The sequence below is a fragment of the Hypanus sabinus genome, chromosome 18 (genome assembly GCF_030144855.1).
Source record: "Hypanus sabinus isolate sHypSab1 chromosome 18, sHypSab1.hap1, whole genome shotgun sequence".
In the NCBI taxonomy this organism is placed as follows: domain Eukaryota; kingdom Metazoa; phylum Chordata; class Chondrichthyes; order Myliobatiformes; family Dasyatidae; genus Hypanus; species Hypanus sabinus.
The window spans coordinates 65,179,193-65,198,975 of NC_082723.1; the positions used below are offsets into that span (position 1 = coordinate 65,179,193).

At 43.1% G+C, this 19,783-nt stretch overlaps 1 protein-coding gene across 6 annotated transcripts in view; it reads left to right on the top strand.

Moving 5' to 3' along the window:
• Positions 1–19,783, top strand: part of LOC132407702 (membrane-associated phosphatidylinositol transfer protein 2) — a 317,765-nt gene that overhangs the window by 100,527 nt on the left and 197,455 nt on the right. For all 6 annotated transcript variants that reach the window (XM_059994571.1, XM_059994565.1, XM_059994568.1 and 3 more), the window contains one exon: positions 19,270–19,432. In XM_059994571.1, the coding sequence (XP_059850554.1) occupies positions 19,355–19,432 (78 nt within the window). In that variant the 5' untranslated portion in view covers positions 19,270–19,354. The remainder of the gene's footprint in view (positions 1–19,269; positions 19,433–19,783) is intronic.

Sequence of the window (19,783 nt, forward strand, 5' to 3'; positions counted from 1 at the left end):
CAAAGGCATCATGTTAGCCTAGCTATTGAGCAGGGCACTATTACAGCTTGGGGCTTTTGGAATCTCAGAGTTCAGTTCTGGTGCTTTTCTGGAATGAGTCTCTGTATGTCCTCCTGTGGAATGTGTGAGTTTTCTCCAGGTCCAATGTTTTCCTCCTGCAGTCTAGAGGTGTAGTGGATATGTTAATTGGTCATTGTAAATTGCTCCGTGATTAGGTTGGGGTTAATTGGGTTTGTCAGGGTTTGCTGGGGCGGCATGTCTCGACAAACTGGAAGGGCCAACACCACGCTGTATCACTAAATAAAAATAAATAGATTAAAATAAAAGGATGGATAGGGAGAGGTTAGGGCCATTCCAGAACAAAGGAAGGAATTTTGTCTGGACTCATAGGAAGAACTTTGCTTAGGTACAGTACTCAAACACAGTCATGGGCAGAGATATATAGCTAGGGTGCCTGAGACTTTTGCACAATCAATGTGGAGTGGAGAGCAAGTTTGTAAATCTGGCGGGAGAAAATTTTGTTCAGAAAGGTGAGGGTGGAGGGGTGTGGGATAGGTGGCAGAGAAGGAGTGCCAGGGGTAGGGGAGGAGTGGTGGGTAGTGTGGGTGCAGACACACCCAGCCCCGAGACAACAGGCAAGGTCATTTGATTCCGAATAGTTGGTTTATTGATCATTACAGGAAGTCTCTCTCTTCAGCTCACCACTTCCTCTCCTCTCCCTTCCCTTTTCTCCAACCATGATTCCCCTTTCCCTGCCCCCTTCCCACTCTCCACTGCAGAGACTCATATCAGAATCAGGTTTATCATCACTCACATATGTCACAAAATTTGTATTTTTTTTGCAGCACTACAGTGCAATACTTGACATTAGGTATATGTACATAAGACTTTTGCACAGTACTGTATTCACCAAGGGGAAGGACATGGAGTTTGATGAGATCACTGTGGGGCATACCAATATTCTAAAGTTTAGAGCAAGAAGGAGGTGGTTGTGGCTCTCCTGACGAAAATTAAGATGGAAAAGTGCTTTGGACCTGATGGGAGCTATCCCATGTTATGGATAGAACAGAAATTGCTGGCACTTTGATAAAGATCTCTGAATCACAGTTGAGGACCAATGTCGTTCCTTCACTTAAGAGAAACAATTGGGACAATCCAGGGAATTATAGGCTGTGAGCCTCATATCAGTGACAGGGAAGCTATTGGGGAGAATTCTCAGAGATAGGATTGACTCACAATTGGAGAAGCATGGCCTTATTAGAGATAGTTAGCATAGATTGTGCAGAGAGGTCATGTCTTAGGCACTTGAAAGATTCAAAGTAATTTATTACCTAAGTATGTATGCAGTATACAACCCTGAGATTCATTTTCCCACAGATGGCCACAAAGCAAAGAAAATAAAGAACCCATTCAAAGAAGAACATTTACCTCCCCACGCAAAAAAAAAAACAAATTGTGAAAACAACAACCATTAGTCCAATCCACAAACTGCAGACCCAGAACCTTGGTACCATCCTCCCACAGCATCGAGGGAGAGGGAGACCATTCGAACGCTGGGACCTTCCTTCAGGAGCAGCGAGCGAAAGGGAGATAGAGACACCATCACATGCAGGCACTTTCCTCCAGCAGCGAGTAAGAGGCTGGTAGACATTACTGAACACTTTCTTGCCTTCTACACTTGCCTCGATGTTTCAGTCTTCCTTGATGCTTTAATTGGCAAGATTGGTGAGAAATGGAGTTGATCATGGGCTGATGTCCCATGTGAGCTTCTTAGTCTCGAGGCTGCTCGCAAACAGGTATCCGTTCGGAGATAGCAAAGCTCCAGATCACTCAATTATCCTGAAAACTGTAGATCACAGACTCCAACAGTACCATAACCACAGTTAAAAGAAAATGAAGGCACAAAATAGAAAGAAACAGTTTCATAGACATCTGGAGAATGTCACTCGTGGTAACGTTGTTCGCTGGTGCTATCTTGAGATTACAAACTTGATTTTGAGGAGCTGACTAAGATAATAAATGAGGGTAAAGAAGTAGATGTTTTCTGCATGGACTTGACAAGGTCGCTCACAGTAAGCTGATGGAGACAATTCAGATGCAAAGGATCCGTGGTGATTTGGTAAATTGTATTCAAAATTGGCTTAGACACTTGATCCAATAGAGCCATTTTGTGTACAGAGAGAATTATGTCGGTTCATACAATATTAGAATGCTCAGTAGTTAAATGATGGACGATAAGATGAGATTACTAAATTATGAAATCAAATTTTTAGCATCTTCTTCACATCTTACTTAACCTGCTCTCCTTGTCATGATCAGGCTCAGTTCTATGTTCATAAACAAATCCCTCATCCTCTAATCGGAATCAGGTTTAATATCACTGGCATATGTCGTGAAATTTATTAACTTTGCGGCATCAGTACAATGCATATAATATACATGATAATATAGGAAAAATCTATAAATCACAGTATATAGAATCAATCAAATAGTATTGCTAAAACAGAAAAAAAAATGTAATGTGGTAGTGTTCCTGGGTTCAGTGTTCACTCAGAAATCCGATGGCAGAGGGGAAAAAGCTGTTCCTGAATCACTGAGTGTGTGTCTTCAGGCTCCTGTACCTCCTCCCTGATGGCAGAGGGGAAGAAGCTGTTCCTGAATCACTGAGTGTGTGTCTTCAGGCTCCTGTACCTCCTTCCTGATGGCAACACTACTCTGGGTGATGTGGGTCCTTAATGATGGATGCCACCTTTTTGAGACATCACTCCTTGAAAACGTCCTGGATATTACGGAGGCTAGTACCCATGACGGAGCTGACAAATTTTGCAACTTTCTTCAACTTATTCTGATCCTGTGTAGTAGCCCCCACCCCCATATCAGATGGTGTTGCAGCAGGTCAGAATGTTTTCCATGGTGCATCTGTAGAAGTTTTCAAGTGTCTTTGGTGACAGACCAAATCTTCTCAAACCCCTAATGAAATATATCTGCTGTCAAGCCTTCTTTGTAGCTGCATCAGTATGTTGGACCCAGCCTCTGAAATATTGACATCCAGGAGCCTGAAATTGCTCACTCTTTCCACTTCCATGAGGGTGGGTTGTGTGTGTGTGTTGTTTTGCTCTTTCTGAAGTCCACAATCAGCTGTTTGGTCTTACTGACATTGAGTGCAATTAAACCTTCATAATATTTTCTGCAACAAAGTCACCCAAAACTGGGACATATGGCTGTCTGCAACATGACCAGAAGTTGATGTAGTTTAGCAAAGGCACATTTTTCAATAGTTTAAACTCCACAATATTTAGTATTATTCCTTTCTTTATATATTTGCACAGTTTGATTATTTTTTGCACACTGATTGAATGTCCAAGTTGGTGTGGTCTTTTGTTGATTCTATTTGAGTTATTATTCTATTATGGATTTATTAAGTATACCTGCAGGGAAATTAATCTCAGGATTGTATATGGTGACATATGGTGACATTTGATAATAACATTTACTTTGAACTTGAACTTCGAACATCCTGCTTACTAATCGAAAGTAAGAGCAGAAAAATCTGGGAACACTCCACGGTTCAGGCAGCACCTTAGGCGAGAAAAATCAGGTTAACGTTTCATAGTCGTAAAGTACTATACATAAACAGGCCCTTTGGCCCATCTAGTCTGCACTGAACCATTTAAGGTGCTATCTCCTATTGACCTGCACCTGGACCAGAGCCCTCCATACCTCTGCCATCCATGTGCCTATCCAAACTTCTTTTACATACTGAAATCAAGTTTGCATGCACCACTTGTGCTGGCAGCTCATTCCACACTCACACCACCTTCTGAGTGAAGAAGTTTCCCTTCATGTTCCCCCTTAAGCTTTTTACCTTTTACCCATGACCTAGCTGTAATTCCACCCAACTTCAGTTTAAAAAGCCTGCTTGCATTTACCCTGTCTATAATGTATACCTCTATCAAATCTCCCCTCAATCTTCAACATTTCAAGGAATAAAGTCATAACCTATTTAAACTTTCCTTATTACTCAGCTATTCCATATTAGGTAGGTGACTAAAGCTGCACACAGTATTTCAAATTAGGCCTCACAGATGTTTCAGGGAAAGGACTTTGTTTGGAAAAATGAAAAAACAGCATACAGTAAATTTGGTTAATTGGGCCATTGGTTAACCAGAGCAGCCACTTAGTTGGGATGGGTGTGTGTGTGTTCCTTGGTCTTGCTGATATTGAGTGAGAGGCTTTTATGACACCACTCAGCCAGATTTTCAGTCTCCCCCTGTATGTTGATTCATCTTCACCTTTGATTTGCCCCACAACAGTAGTGTCATCAGCAAACTTGAATATGGTATTTGGCTTTCTGGAGACTATACCTGCACCTCTGGTAGCTTTCTTGTTCTCCAGACTTGAGTGCCTCTGATTTGGCCTTCAGCAAATTTTGGATCTCATGGGTCATCCAGGGCTTCTGATTAGATTCATTGATGGTTAGCAAGAAATGAGCAGTAAGACAATTCAGAACTGATATGCTCTGTGAAGTTTCAAGCATTCAGGTTTGGAAATGCCGGAAATGGCCAGGAGTGAAAATGAAACAATTTTATTACTTCGTTAGGAACTATGAAGAATTTGAAGGTATCGACAATTATCTTGAATGACACAATGAGAATATAGATTTGGAGGATGCAGCAGTTTCTAACTAGTGTCAGTCACATGCACCTGTGTGACTGTTAGACACCACACTGTACTTATTGTGAGCAGGTTTAAAAGCCTTCAGTTGTGTGTGCCTGTGTTGCGTTATTCATTTGGGCCAACTGATGCCAAATTAAAAAGCAGTGATTTTTGACACTGTTTCTTTCAAGAAGTCAATGAAAGCAGTCCATCAACTGCAGTAGGTGTCTGCACTGATTTTGTTCATTTACAGTCAATCAAAGAACATGGCAGTGTACACTGGATGAATTCCTGCATCGATAACTATTAAGAACAAATAAACAGTTTTGTAGTACTTTAGTAGCGTTGGTAGTGTTCTAATTTGCTCTGTATTTCATTTAAATGCATAACTTGTTACACAGTTAAATGTAGTTAGGTTATTTTAAACTATTCTCACGAATCTTTGGTTTATTGGGGCTGCTCTTAATTGGGCCAAAATGTACTGGTCCTGATGTGCCCCAGTTAACTGGAATCCACTGTAAGTGGAGGCAGTGGTGACCGATCAGTAAGTGATCTCCATCTCCAGTCCAGGCATTCGGTTCTGTCGGCACACTGCCATAGAGACCCATCAGGTAAGAGCTCACTTCTGGTTGTACAATACTGCCTTTTTGGAAGTTTGGTTGATCGACAAGCTTGCAAACCGCTTGCAGGTTTCAGTGTGCAGTCAAAATGTCTGCAAACATTTTGCCAAGCTTGCCGATCAACCAAACTTCCAAATAGCCAACCCGGGCGACCAATATTCTGCAATATTTCAAATATAGCCTTTTAATAATTATTGCATAAACCAGGTCAAATAGCAATCATGTATTTCTTGATAAGATGAAAGCAGTCGATGAGGTGAATCACAGATAATCCAAAGCAAGTTATACACTAACCCGGTGTTGTGATGGAAATAACTGGTTCTTTCAGTCTCAACAGTAGAGGCCTGAACACACACAGTTTTAATAATAAGGAATTTATTATTAAAGGGGAAGTCAGGTCAACACAAGCAACTACAGTACACAGGAAGCGGTGTGGGGACAGGGTACGGTTACACAAACAAAGAACAAGGGAAAAGCACTACAACAGCTATCCGCCTTGACCTTGGATAGCCGCGGCTCCCTTACCAGGACAAACGATAGACCTTCCCAAGCATAAATCAATGCACTTACCTTCAATGTGGTGGTCTGCAAGAGAGGCCAAGCCAGGCACAAGTCTCACCTTTTATAGCATGGGGCTGGGCGAGATAATCCAATTAAGGTGACCAATAATTTAGGTGTGCATTGATTAGTTGGGAGGGAACAAATGTTGATTGGCATGTGGTGAGTCCTCCGACCAGCCAGGTGGCAGTGCATCTGTCATGTGGCCGGTATCTCTGGATACACCCAGAAAGCATCTAGAGTCTCTCCGGTGGGGCATTTGCAGATAACTGTAAACTCTCCCTAATACAGTCTGAGAGGACCCCACCTGTGTTAAGGAGGCTGTCATCATCCCAATACCAATGAAACACAAGGTAACATGTCGTAATGAGTACCGCCTGGCACTTTTGACGTTCATCATCATGAAGTGCTTCAAGAGGCTGGTCCTGGCACACATCATTCCCAGCCTTGACCTGCTGCAGTTTGCCTACCGCCAGAGCAAGCTCACTGGCGATGTCATCTCCTTGGTCCTTGGTGGAACATCCAGGCAACAGAGACTGTTATGTCAAAACTCCTACTTACTGAGGGCTACAGCTGTGCCTTCAATGCCATAATTCTAAACTGGAATCTGATGTCAAACATGCAGTCACCATGGTCTGACCCAGAGAACCATTTGAGCATGATGAGGACCTCAGGGCTGAGGGTGTTGTCCAGGGTGAGGGCATGAATGTGATTTTACCAAGCTGATTCATTGTATCTCTTCAGGTCTTTGAGGTGGTTGCTCAAACCAGCCTCGGTCTGTGGAGTATGTAGGAGAGGAGGGGTCTTCACTGCAATGTGCACATGGCAACATATCAATGTATAAATTCATCTCTCCTCACCTGCACATATCAAAGTATATATATGTCACCATAAACAAGCTTGGAGATTAATTTTCATCCGTTTTTTATATGCATGAGTCGATGAGACACAAGAGCAGAATTAGGCCCATCAACTCTTGTTCTGCCATTCCTTCATGGCTGATTTATTATCCCTTTCAATCCCATTCTCCTGCTTTCTCCCCATAACTTTTGACGCCCTGACTAATCGAAACCTATCAACTTCTGCTTTAAATATACCTGGTGATGTAGCAATCTGGTGATGTAGCTGTCTGTAGCAATGAATTTCACAGATTTACCAGCCTCTGGCTAAAGAAATTTCTCCTAATCTCTGATCTCTGTTCTAAAGAGACTTTATTCTGTTCTGAGGCTGTGCCCTCTGGTCCTAGACTCTCCATCTATAGAAAACATTCTCTCCACGTCCATTCTGTGTAAGGTTTTCAATATTTGATAGATTTTAATGAAACTCCCCCCCCCCCCTCCTCCTCCTACACTCTCATAAGTACAGGGCCAGAGCCATCAAACGCTGCTCATATATTAACCCTATCATTCCTGAGATCATACTCATGAGCTTCCACTGGACCCTCTCCAATGCCAACGCATCTTTTCTTAGATAAGGCATTCAAAATTGCTCTCAATATTCCAAGTGCGGTCTGACCAATGCCTTATAAAGCATCGACATCCTTGTTTTTATATTCTAATTTATCCAGAACCTCTGCCTTTAAACCATTCCAAAACTTGGCTTTCACTGCACTCCTCTGCGAGAAATATGTTGCTTCATCTCTGCCTTAATAGATGACCCTCTCTTTTTAAACTGTGACATCTAATTGTAAATTATTTCACAAGAGGAAAATATCCTTTCCATATCCACCCTTCAGGATCTTGCCTATTGTTCAAGTCTACATTCAATCTTATAATCACCCTGGACCATAGGTTCCCAACCTTTTTTTTGCCATGGACCCCAGGTGGGGAACCCCCTGCCCCAGCCCACCTAGTCTTTTCTCATTGGACAGCCCACATATTGAAGGCATTAGTCAAGAAGTCTTTCTCTGAACTAATAACAGCTTCTTTACATTGTTCCTTCAGGAAGAAGATTAATACTACATTCAGTTCTCCTGTATAATTGAAGCACGACTTTCCTATTTTTATATTCTGTCCCCCTAGCAATAAGCAATAACATTCTGCTTCTGGTATCTGCAGACTGGCTTTTCTCAGCACTAGGATCTGAGTTTTGTCATTTCTCACCACTTAGATGTTTCCTGCCACAATGCATTTTCCCACAGTATTTTCTATTGACCTGATCTTTGCTCACTTACTTAACCAGTCCATATCAAGTTTAACACATATGCTGCCAAACGGAACAATGTTTCTCCAGGTCAAGGTGCACAGTAAATACAACTCACACACAAGACATTAAGTAATATTACTACAAATAAATTAACAAGTATTAACAAATTTTTGAAAAGGAGCAAGGATGTAATGCGGAGACTTTATAAGGCATTGGGTCAGACCCCACCTGGAGTATTGGGTCCCTTATCTAAGAAAATATGTGCTGGTGTTAGAGAGAGTCCAGAGGAGTTTAATGAGAATGATTCTAGAAATGAAATTGTTAACGTATGAGCACCATTTGATGGCCCTGGGCGTCTGCTCGTTGGAGTTAAGAAGAATGAGGGGTATCTCAGTAAAATCTATCGAACATTGAAAGCAACTTTATCACTGGCAAGTGTCGTGAAATTTGTTAACTTAGCTGCAGTTCAATGCAATACATGATATAGAAGAAGAAAAAAATAAATAATCAATCAGTTTACAGTATATGTATATTGAATAGATTAAAAGTTGTGCAAAAAAACAAATAATATATATTAAAAAAGTGAGGTAGTGTCCAAGGATTCAATATTCGGTATCGGGTGGCAGAGGGAAACAAGCTGTTCCTGAATTGCTGAGTGTGTGCCTTTAGTCTTCTGTACCTCCTTCCCGAATGCAAAAGCGAGAAAAGGACATGCCCTGGGTGCTGGAGGACCTTAATCATGGAATCTGCCTTTCTGAGACACCACTCCTTGAAGATGTCCTGGGTACTTAGTAGGCTAGTACCCAAGATGGAGCCCACTAAACTTACAACCTTCAGCAGCTTTTTTCGGTCCTGTGCAGTAGCCACCCTCCCCCGCCCCAATACCAGACAGCGATGCAGCCTGTCAGAATGCTCTTTGCAGTACATCTATAGAAGTTTTTGAGTGTATTTGTTGATGTGCCAAATCTCTTCAAACTCCTAATGAAGTATAGTCACTGTCTTGCCTTCTTTATAACTGCACCGATATGTTGGCACCAGTTTAGGTTCTCAGAGATCTTGACACCCAAGAACTTGAAACTGCTCACTCTCTCCACTTCTGATCCCTCTATGAGGATTGGTGTGTGTTCCTTCATCTTGCCCTTCCTGAAGTCCACGATCAGCTCTTTCGTCTTATTGACGTTGAGTGTGAGGTTGTTGCTGCGATGCCACTCCACTAGTTGGCATATCTCACTCCTATACACCCCCTCATCTCTATCTGAGATTTTACCAACAATGGTTGTATCATCAGCAAATTTATAGATGGTATTGTCAGTAAGAGCTGGAAGGTAACATCATAAATCTGTGAGGAGAGTTCTGCCTCATGACTCCAGTGGCATGGGCTTGACCAGCACATCAAGGGCTGTCTGTTGGTGTTTGCCCATTCTCCCTATCACCATGTGAGTTTCCTTGTGGCTCCCACTTCCATGAATGTGCACATTGATGACTTAATTGGTCACAGAAAATTGATGCTAGTGTGTATGATTCGGGGATTACCAGGAATATAGGGGAATAATGTGAGATTAGAGTTGGATTAGTGTAAATGACAGGCGTGCCTGCGTTGGGTTGAAAAGCCTGGTTCCATGCCTGATACTCTACTATTTATTTGCCAACCTATTTCTGTGGTACCAGCTGATTGAGTATCCAAATTTTCCTGCCTTTCTCAGTATCATTGATGTAAATTGAACATTGAGGCCCTATCACCAATCCATATTGCACTTCACGTTATGTCTTGCTCAACTGGTATTTATGCCCAGTCTTTTGTTTCCAGTTAACTGCCAATCTTTATCCACTGTGTTACAGCAGGTTTTCTGTAGGCACTACTTCAGCAGGAGGTGAGGTGCTGCAGAGTGGCAAGGAAGGTTGGAAGAGGGAAGACCAGTGCCACAGCCTTGTTTGACACTGGTCTCCATTGAGATTTGGTGCTCTCAGTTCAAAGTTGAAAGTAAATTTTATTATCAAAGTATAGAGATGTCACTATATACAACCCTGAGATTCATTTTCTTGAGGGCACACACAACACATCTTTAGAATAATAACCATAACAGAATCAATGAAAGACCACCCAACTAGGGCATTCAACCAGAGTGCAAAAGACAACAAACTCTTAAAAACACAAAGAAGAAATAATAATAACAATAAATATCGAGAACATTGAAATGTTTCCACAACCAATGATCTCACTTTAAGGACTCTTTATCTTATTATCTCATATTCTCGTTATTTATTTATATTTTCATTTGTTTGGTATGGCCTCCCAAATCCTAAGAACTTTCTATAGGGGCACAATAGAGAGCATCCTGACTGGCTGCGTCACTGCCTGGTATGGGAACTGTACTTCCCTCAGTTGCAAGGCTCTGCAGACAGTGGTGTGGACAGCTCAGCATGTCTGTAGATGGGAACTTCCCACTTTTCAGGATGTTAACAAAGACAAGTGTGTAAAAAGGGCCTGAAGGATCATTGGAGACCTGAGTCACCCCAACCACAAACTATTCCAGCTGCTACCATCTGGGAAACGGTACTGCAGCATAAAAGTCAGAACCAACAGGCTCCGGGACAGCTTCTTCCACCAGGCCATCGGACTGATTAACCCATGCTGATACAACTATATTTCTATATTATATTGATTACCCTATTGTACATACTGTTTATGGTGGCATATATGTACCCTGATAAAAAAATTACTTTGTAATTACCCCTCTAGTTCAAGAGTTGAATGGTTGAGGGATAATAATTGTCCCTGAACATGGTGGTATGAGTCCTGAGGCCCCCATACCAGCTTACTGATGGCAGCAGCAAGAAGAGAGACCCTCTGATGAGGACCACTATTTGAAATGAAAGATGGGGTTGATTTTCTGTTGACAATGAGCTCTGAGGGCTTTCATTGATGGAGTGGGAGTCAGAAAAGTGTGGGTATTGGTAATTCATAAACACAAGAGGTTCTACAGGTGTTGGAATTCCAGAGGAACACACACAAAATGCTGGAGAAATACAGCAGCCCAGGAGGCATCTATAGATGGGGGATTAACAGTCGACGTTTTGGGCCCAGACCCCCTATCAGGACTGGAAAGGAAGTGGGGCAGAAGCCAGAATAACAAGGTGCTGGGCGAGGGAGGAATACAAGCTGGCAAGACCATAGGAGCAGAATTAGGCCTTTTGGCCTATTGAGTCTGCTCTGCCATTTCATCAAGGCTGATCTCCGCCCTCTCCACCCCGACCTGTCTTCTCCCTGTAACCCTTCATGCCCTGACTAATAAAAAATGTATCAACCTCTGCCTTAAAGAGCCTCTACAGCTGCCTGCGGCAACGAATTTCACAGATTTACCACTCTCTGGTTAAATAAATTCCTCCCCATCTCTGTTCTAAATGGATGTCCCTCTATTCTGGGGCTGTGTCCTCTGACCTTGGAGTCCCCTACTATGAGAAACATCCTCTCCACATCCACTCTATCAAGGCCTTTCAACATTCTTCTGAATTCCAGTGAGTACAGGCCCAGAGCTGTAGTGTTAGGTGAGTCCAGGTAAGAAGGAAAGTGGGTGGCTGAGGGAACGGGGGAATTACTTATTGCTGCCTGACCTGCCAAGTTCCTCCAGCATTTTGTGTGTTTTACTCTGGATTTCTAGTATGTCTTGTGTTTACAGCCCTATTCGTACATCTTTGGAATGTGGAAGCACACGTAGTCACAGTGACAGAGTACAAACTTAAGAAGTGACAAATCTCAATATGAAATTTCTTAGTCTCCAGCCTCCCTATTTTGCTACTAAGGTTGTAAGTGGTGTGCTTTAGTCCGACCTGGAATTCATGTGATTCAGGACCCACCACCAATTAGATCACATGAGAGTTTCCGCAGACAAATAATCGTCCATTCCAAATGCCCCATTCAGCCTGCACAGCGGATTCAGCTTGGCCAAAGTCTAAATCTCTTATGTAATAGGAGTTCATTATCCAAATAGGAGAGCAGTAGACAGATCACCCATTGTGTTGCCAGTAACACTGAATTAATGCCTTCTATTAGCAAGCAAAGTACTCAATCAAAGTCCCAGTTCCTATTCTCTTTGTACAAGTCTGTGTTCTCGTTCATCAAATTGTCTGCCCTGTATTGTGGAATTTTTCAATCAACGAGGATGTCTCTGTCCAGGACTTGAGGAAATGATCTGTTGGCATCTCGGTTTGGCCCTGAGTATGAGGTATACATTCAGAAAAGCCTTCCTCAGTATGTACAGGGTAGCATTCTGGCTCAGAAAAGATTCATCCTTGAACTAACTCTGTCAAAAGCAGCTGAACATTAACACAATAATACACACAAGGTGCTGGAGGAGCTATGCAGGCCACACAGCATCTGTGGAAAAGAGTAAACATTTGACACTTCATCAGGACTGGAAAAGGGAGATGAGGTGGGGAGGGGAGGAAGAAGTACAAGGTGGTAGGTGATAGGTGAAACCAGGTGAGAGGGAGGGGTGAAGTAAAGAGCTGGGAAATCGATTGGTTAAAGAGATAAGGACTGGAGAAGGGGGAATCTGATAGGAGAGGACAGAAGGCCGTAGAAGAAAGGAACAGAGGAGGAGCACCAGAGGGAGGAGATGATGGGCAGATAAGGTGAGAGAGGGAAATGGGAATGGGGAATGGTGAAAGAAGGGGGGGGGGCAGTTACTTGAGTTCAGGAAATCAATGTCCGTGCCATCGGATTGGAGGCTACCAGGTTGAAATATAAGGTGTTGCTCCCCTCACCTGAGTGTGGCCTCATTGTAGCAGTAGTAGAGACCCTGCTCTGACATGTCAGAATGGAAATGGGATCTCCAGCAGGGGATCCTGCTCTTTCTGGCGCACAGAGTGTAGGTGCTGGGCAAAGTAATCTCCCAATCTACATTGGGTCTCACTGATAACCAGGAGGAATGACACCTCACCTGGAAGGACTGTTCGGGGCACTGAATGATAGTGAGGGAGGAGGTGTAGGGGGCAGGTATGGCACTTGTTCCATTTGCAAGGATAAGTACCAGGAGAGAGATCAGTGGGGAGGAACGAATGGACAAGGGAGTGGCGTAAGAAGAGAGCCCTGCGGAAAGCAGGAAGTGGGGGTTGGGGGGCAAGCTGTGCTAGGTGGTGCGATCCTGTTGGAGATGGCAGAAGACACGGAAAGTTACGTGTTGGATGCGCAGGCTGGTGGGATGCTAGTTGAGGACACGAGGAACCCTATGCTGAGCAGCTATGCTCCTTCCGCCAGAAAAATTGGGATGTCTCGCCGGCCACCTATTTCAATTCTACTTCCCATTCCATTCTGACATGTCAGTCCATGGCCTCCTCTACTGCCGCAATGAGGTTGGAGGAGCAACACCCAATGTTCTGTCTGAGTAGCCATCAATCTGATGGGATAAGCATCGATTTCTCGAACTTCTGATAATTGTCTCCCTTCACCCCCACCCTCTCACCTCTGTTTTCCAGCCCTGATGATAGGTCTTAGTCTGAAATGTTGACTGTCTACCCCTTTCCATAGATGCTGCCTGTCCTGCTGAGTTCCTCCAGCATTTTGTGTGTGTTACTTTGACTTCCAGCTGCTGCATACTTTTTCTTGTGATTTGGATATTATCACAGCCGTCCTGAGCAAGAGAGATTGGAAAACAATGTAGGTCACTGATCACCACTACTCTTCATTGGAACAGTTAAGTTGGTACATGAGGAACAGGGTAGTCTATGGTTAGCACAATGCTTTACAGTGGCAGCTACTCGAGTTCATTTCCCGCCACTGGCTGTAAGGAGTTCGTATGTTCTCCTCATGACTGTGTAGTTTCCTCTAGGTACTCCGGTTTCCACTCATAGTACAAAAACATACCGTTTAGTAGGTTATTATAAATTGTCCTATGATTAGGCTAAGGTTTTATAAGTGGGTTGCTGGGCAGCGCGGCTTGAAGGCCTGGAAGGGCCTATTGTGCACTGTATCTTAGTAAAATAAAATAAAAATTTGAAAGGGCAGTTTACCTTGTTTTGTGTTTCTGTATAACCAGTTATTGAACTGCAGGCAGAGAGGTCTTGTCTTAGCTGCACAATTAATAATAATGATAAATATAACAACTTGTTCACAGAGCATCTTTCATGCAGGTGATATAATTCAAAGTGCTTTACACTGAGATAAGATGCAAACATGAAAATAAAAGACAATATAATGTTAGTTAAAAGCCAGATTAAATAAATACAAAGTTTGTAGTTTAAATTCAAGAAGTTTGTTTATTTGCTAATCCAGCAATAGAGTATGGAGTAGGCCTTTCCAGCCCTTTGAGCCACGCCACACCAGCAATCCCCAATAAACCTAATTAACCCTAACCTAATCACGGGGCAATTTACAATGACCAATCAACCTACCCAGTCTATCTTTGGACTGTGAAAGGAAACTGGAGCACCTGGAGAAGACCCACACTTTGCACAGGGAAGATGTACAGAGATTCCTTACGGAACGACACTGGTATTGATCTCCAAACTCCAGAGTGTTCAAACTAACTAACCACTACACTACTGTGGCATCTGAAGAGAAATTACATATGTCACCAAATGCTACCCTGAAATTCATTTTCTTTCGGGCATTCACAGTAAACAGACAGACAGACATACTTTAGTGATCCTGAGGGAAATTGGGTTTCGTTACAGTTGCACCAACCAAGAATAGAGTAGAAATATAGCAAAATAAAACCAGAAATAATTAAATGATAATAAGTAAATTATGCCAAGTGGAAATAAGTCCAGGACCAGCCTATTGGCTCAGAATGTCTGACACTCCGAGGGAGGAGTTGTAAAGTTTGATGGCCACAGGCAGGAATGACTTCCTGTGACGCTCAGTGTTGCATCTTGGGGAATGAATCTCTGGCTGAATGTACTCCTGTGCCTAACCATTACATTATGGAGTGGATGGGAGTCATTGTCCAAGATGGCATGCAACTTGGACAGCATCCTCTCTTCAGACAACACCACCAGAGAGTCCAGTTCCACCCCCACAACATCACTGGCCTTGCGAGTGAGTTTGATGATTCTGTTGGTGTCTGCTACCCTCAGCCTGCTGCCCCAGCACACAAAAGCAAACATGATAGCACTGGCCACCACAGACTCGTAGAACATCCTCAGTATCGTCTGGCAGATGTTAAAGGACCTCAGTCTCCTCAGGAAGTAGAGACAGCTCTGACCCTTCTTGTAGACAGTCTCAGTGTTCTTTGACCAGTCCAGTTTATTGTCAATTTGTATCCCCAGGTATTTGTAATCCTCCACAATGTCCACAGTGACCCTTTGGATGGAAACAGGGGTCACCAGTGCCTTGGCCCTCCTCAGGTCCACCACCAGCTCCTTAGTCTTTTTCACATTAAGCTGCAGATGATTCTGCTCACACCATGTGACAAAGTTTCCCACCGTAGCCCTGTACTCAGCCTCCTCTCCCTTGCTGATGAATCCAGCTATGGCAGAGTCATCAGAAAACTTCTGAAGATGGCAAGACTCTGTGCAGTAGTTGAAGTCTGAGGTGTAGATGGTGAAGAGAAAGGGAGACAGGACAGTCCCCTGTGGAGCCCCAGTGCTGCTGACCACTCTGTCTGACACACAGTATTGCAAGCGCACATACTGTGGTCTGCCAGTCAGGTAATCAATAATCCTTGACACCAGGGAAGCATCCACCCGCATCACTGTCAGCTTCTCACCCGGCAGAGCAGGGCAGATGGTGTTTAACACACTGGAGAAGTCAAAAAACATGATCCTCACAATGCTCACGGCTTGTCCGGGTGGGCGTAGACACGGTTCAACAGGTAGATGATGGCATCCTCAATTCCTAGTCGGGGCTGGTAGGTGAACTAGAGGGGGTCTAAGTGTGGCCTAACCATACGCCGGAGCTGCTCCAGAACAAGTCTCTCCAGGGTCTTCATGATGTGGGAGGTCAATGCCACTGATCTGTAGTCATTGGAGCCACTGGGCCGTGGCATCTTCAGCACAGGGACGAGGCAGGACATCTTCCACAGCACAGGAACCCTCAGGAGTACAAAGAAACAAAAAAAAAGCAAGCAATAAGTATTGAGAGCATGAGATGAAGAGTCCTTGAATGTGAGCCCAGTATTTGTGGGAACATTTCAGTGTTGGGTTCAGTATTGAAGTTAACCCCTTTGATTCAAGAACCTGATAGTTGAAGGGTAATAAATGCAAATTAGCAATAAGTAATGAGAACATGAGATAAAGAATCCTTAAAGTGAGATCATTAGTTGCTAGAACATCTCAGTGATGGGGCAAGTGAGCGTAGTTATACCCCTTTTATTCAAGAGCCTGATGGTTGAGGGGCAGTAACTGTTCCAGAACCTGAGCTGATGGATGGAAGATTCAAAATAACGAATGTTTTGGAAGGAAAAAATATGGAAAGGAAATGGAAGGTAGGAACAAGGAGCTAGAGTCAGCCCTGCAGTTGTACAAATCTGCTTTACTGCCAAGTCCCTCCATTAGTCAGGATTGACCATGGTTGTTGCATCTTAGCTGTCTACATTGATAATGATAAGTCAGTGCAGAGTACTGGAGAGCAAGCTGTTGCCCATGCAACAAGATCCCTCTCTCCATGCAGCTGATGAATCCAAAGGAATGGCAAGGTCCAATACAGTTTGGCATCAAGGATTGCCTGTCAGTGTTGAACTCAATGTAGGACTGTCTTCAGGACTCCAGCTCCAGATTTTTCCTGCAGTGTTTACTCCTGAAGCCTTCCCCATGAGTGGGTATAGCTGATAGTGTGAATGTGGAGAGGATATTTCCAATAGTGGAGGAGTCTAAAACAAGAAGACACAGCGCCAGAATAGAGGGATGTTCACTTAGAATGGAGATGAGGAGGAATTCCTTTAGCCAGAGGGTGGAGAGCCTGAAACTGATTGCCACAGGCAGCTGTAGAGGCCAAGCCATTGGGTATATTTAAGGCAGAGGTTGATAAGTTCATGATTAGTTATGACATGAAGGGATAGGGGGAGAATGCAGGAATTTGGGGCTGAGAGGAAAAATGGATCAATTGTGATGAAATGGCAAAGCAGACTCAATGGCCAAATCATCTAATTCTGCTCCTGTATCTTATGGTTTTACAGTATGGATGCGTAGAGGTTGGAGAGGATGCAGAAGAGATTCACTAGGATTAGAAAGTATTACCTATAAGGAGAGGATGGACAATCCTAGGTTGATTTCTCTGGAGCTGAAGAGCTCAGGGACAGTCTGATAGAAGTTTATTAAAATATGAGAACCATAGTTAGGGTTGGTAGTCAGTCTATTTTCCAAGGTAGAAATGTCCGTTACTGGAGTGCAGAGGTTCAAAGTAGGAGGAGGGAAATTTAAGAGAGATTTCCTTGGTAAAAGTTCTAAACTGAAAAGGTAAGGTTCCTGAATTGCACTGCCAGGGGAAGTTGTGGAAGCAGATAGACAGTGAACAGGCTGGAATTTGGGGCTGAGAGGAAAAAGTTATGCAATATATATATTTATGTGTGTGTGAGGTACAGCATGGAATGGACCCTTCGAGCCATGCAGACCAGCAACCCCCGATTTAACCCTAGCCCTAATCATGGGACAGTTTACAATGACCAATTAACCTACTAACCAGTACACCTTTGAACTGTGGGAAGAAACCAACAGGGTCATGGTAGAACGTACAAACTCCTTACAGGCAGCAGCGGGAATTGAACCCGGTTGCCTGTAGTGTAAAGCGTTGTGCTAACCACTATGCTACCATGATGGAGGCAATGAGAGGGAGTCGTGTCCTGAGTGCTGAGAGGTCTTTAGTGGTTGATGCTGCCTTATGTTATAGTTAGGGTACTGTCTTTATCAACGTGGAGCAGAGAGCAGGTTTGTAAATCTGGCGGGAGCAAAGGATATTAGGAATGGCGATGGTGGAGTGCCATGGGAGGTGTGTGGGACAGATGGCAGGGGTGGGGTGGTGCGAGTACCGACACACCCAGCTCTGAGACACCAGGCGAGGTCATTTGATTCCAAACAATTGGTTTATTGATCATTACAGAGTGTCTCTCTGGTGCTTCCTGCTCCCTCCCCTCTCCCTTCCCCTTTTCCCAACCATGATTCCTCTCTCTCTGCCCCCTTCCTACTCTCAATAAATACCCATATCAGAATCAAGTTTATCATCACTCATACGTGCCGTGAAATTTGATTGTTTTTGCAGCAGCAGTACAGTGCAATACATAAAATTACTGTACTACTGTATAGTTTAAATTGGCATCATATTTGGAATAGACATGATAGCCTTGTTCCTTTGTTGTACTGGTCTATGTTCTATGTGTAAATCTCTTTTTAATCACAAATGTAGTTTGGAAAGATTATTGAATTAATGACCCCAAGGATTCAGCCATTGAGATGTTCAGTGGGCTTTACGACTGAAGGCAAGGTAGTTAGATGCTTTGCAAGGTCTACTTGAGTGGTAAAGCTGTTGTATGTACAGTTCCACTGTAGAATAGCAGATTTTATGTCTGTTTGGGTAGATCTCTCCTGCTCATTTCCTCACTCAGTGATCGGCATTTGCTCAGAGAGGATGAAGGAAACATCTCAGGATGCTTCACACTATCAAGTTTGCTTGACGTTTGGTCGCTATTCAGGATGGGAATTTGAATGGTTAATGAGTTCACATAGCTCTGCCTAGAACAGAATAGTAGAAATAAAGGGAAAGTACCTTGTGCTAATTAATTTTCCCTTAAGCACACCTGATAAGTGTTGATTTTAATAGTTACTTTAAAACTTTGATATTTCCTTTAGTAATTGTGTATAAAGGTTTTTCATTTGCAGAATTGTTCAGATATGAGGTGCTGTGGTGTTATGTTGCGAACATGCCCCACTTTCCCTGAACATTGGCCATTATTCCTGCTGCTGCTGTTACTTTTTCTCTCTAGAACATCAAAATCATGCATCATCTATCTCTCCATACCTAGCAAATGTGATTGGTTAGACTTCTAAATATCTACTGTGTTGAGGAACAGATTTTGCAAGGTATAACGTTTGAGAGAAATGTCTTGTTAGTAACTACAACATTTCATTTTCAATGTTAGCACCAGTTCACAATACTGAGATTAGCTGTATTAAACACAGCGGTAGTGCCAGCAATTGGATGGTTAGAATAAGGGGGTGGGTTGGGAGAGGATGGGTGGTTAATTCTAGCCAATGAATTATTGAGGTGGGTGGGTTATATAATGCTGCCTTCAGGCTTAAGAGCATTATAAATATTTATTGAGAAAGTGTTTAAAGATTCTGCTTTTCCTTTTCTTTTTAGGCGTGTTTAACGAAGCATAAACCAAGGGTTTGCCAGCAGTCGTTGGATTAATTTTAAACTGTGAAAAGACCTTGCATAAGGCAAAATGCTTATAAAGGAATATCACATCCCTCTTCCCATGAGCGTTGAGGAGTATCGTATTGCACAACTGTACATGATTCAGGTATGGTCTACAGTGGTCGCACATTGTAACCGACTTAATATTACTGGTCATCTAATCAACCAGTATTGCTGGATTGAGGAATGTGTGATGGTTCTGGTGACGCGAAATTGGTTTGTGTTAGTGCAACATGGGGAAGATTTCCCTCTGTCCCACACAATACATTTTTAACTTTGATTCTATAACAGGCAAAGATTATTGATTCTGCCTGGTGCGGAATGTTATGTCTCTGTTTGTAAGCTTTATAAATTAACTAGGTATTTGATCCAAGAATGTTGGAAAGGTAAGGCTGGAACAGAATCAGAATCTGGTTTTATGTCAGTGGCATATGTTGTGAAATTTGTTGTTTTCCAG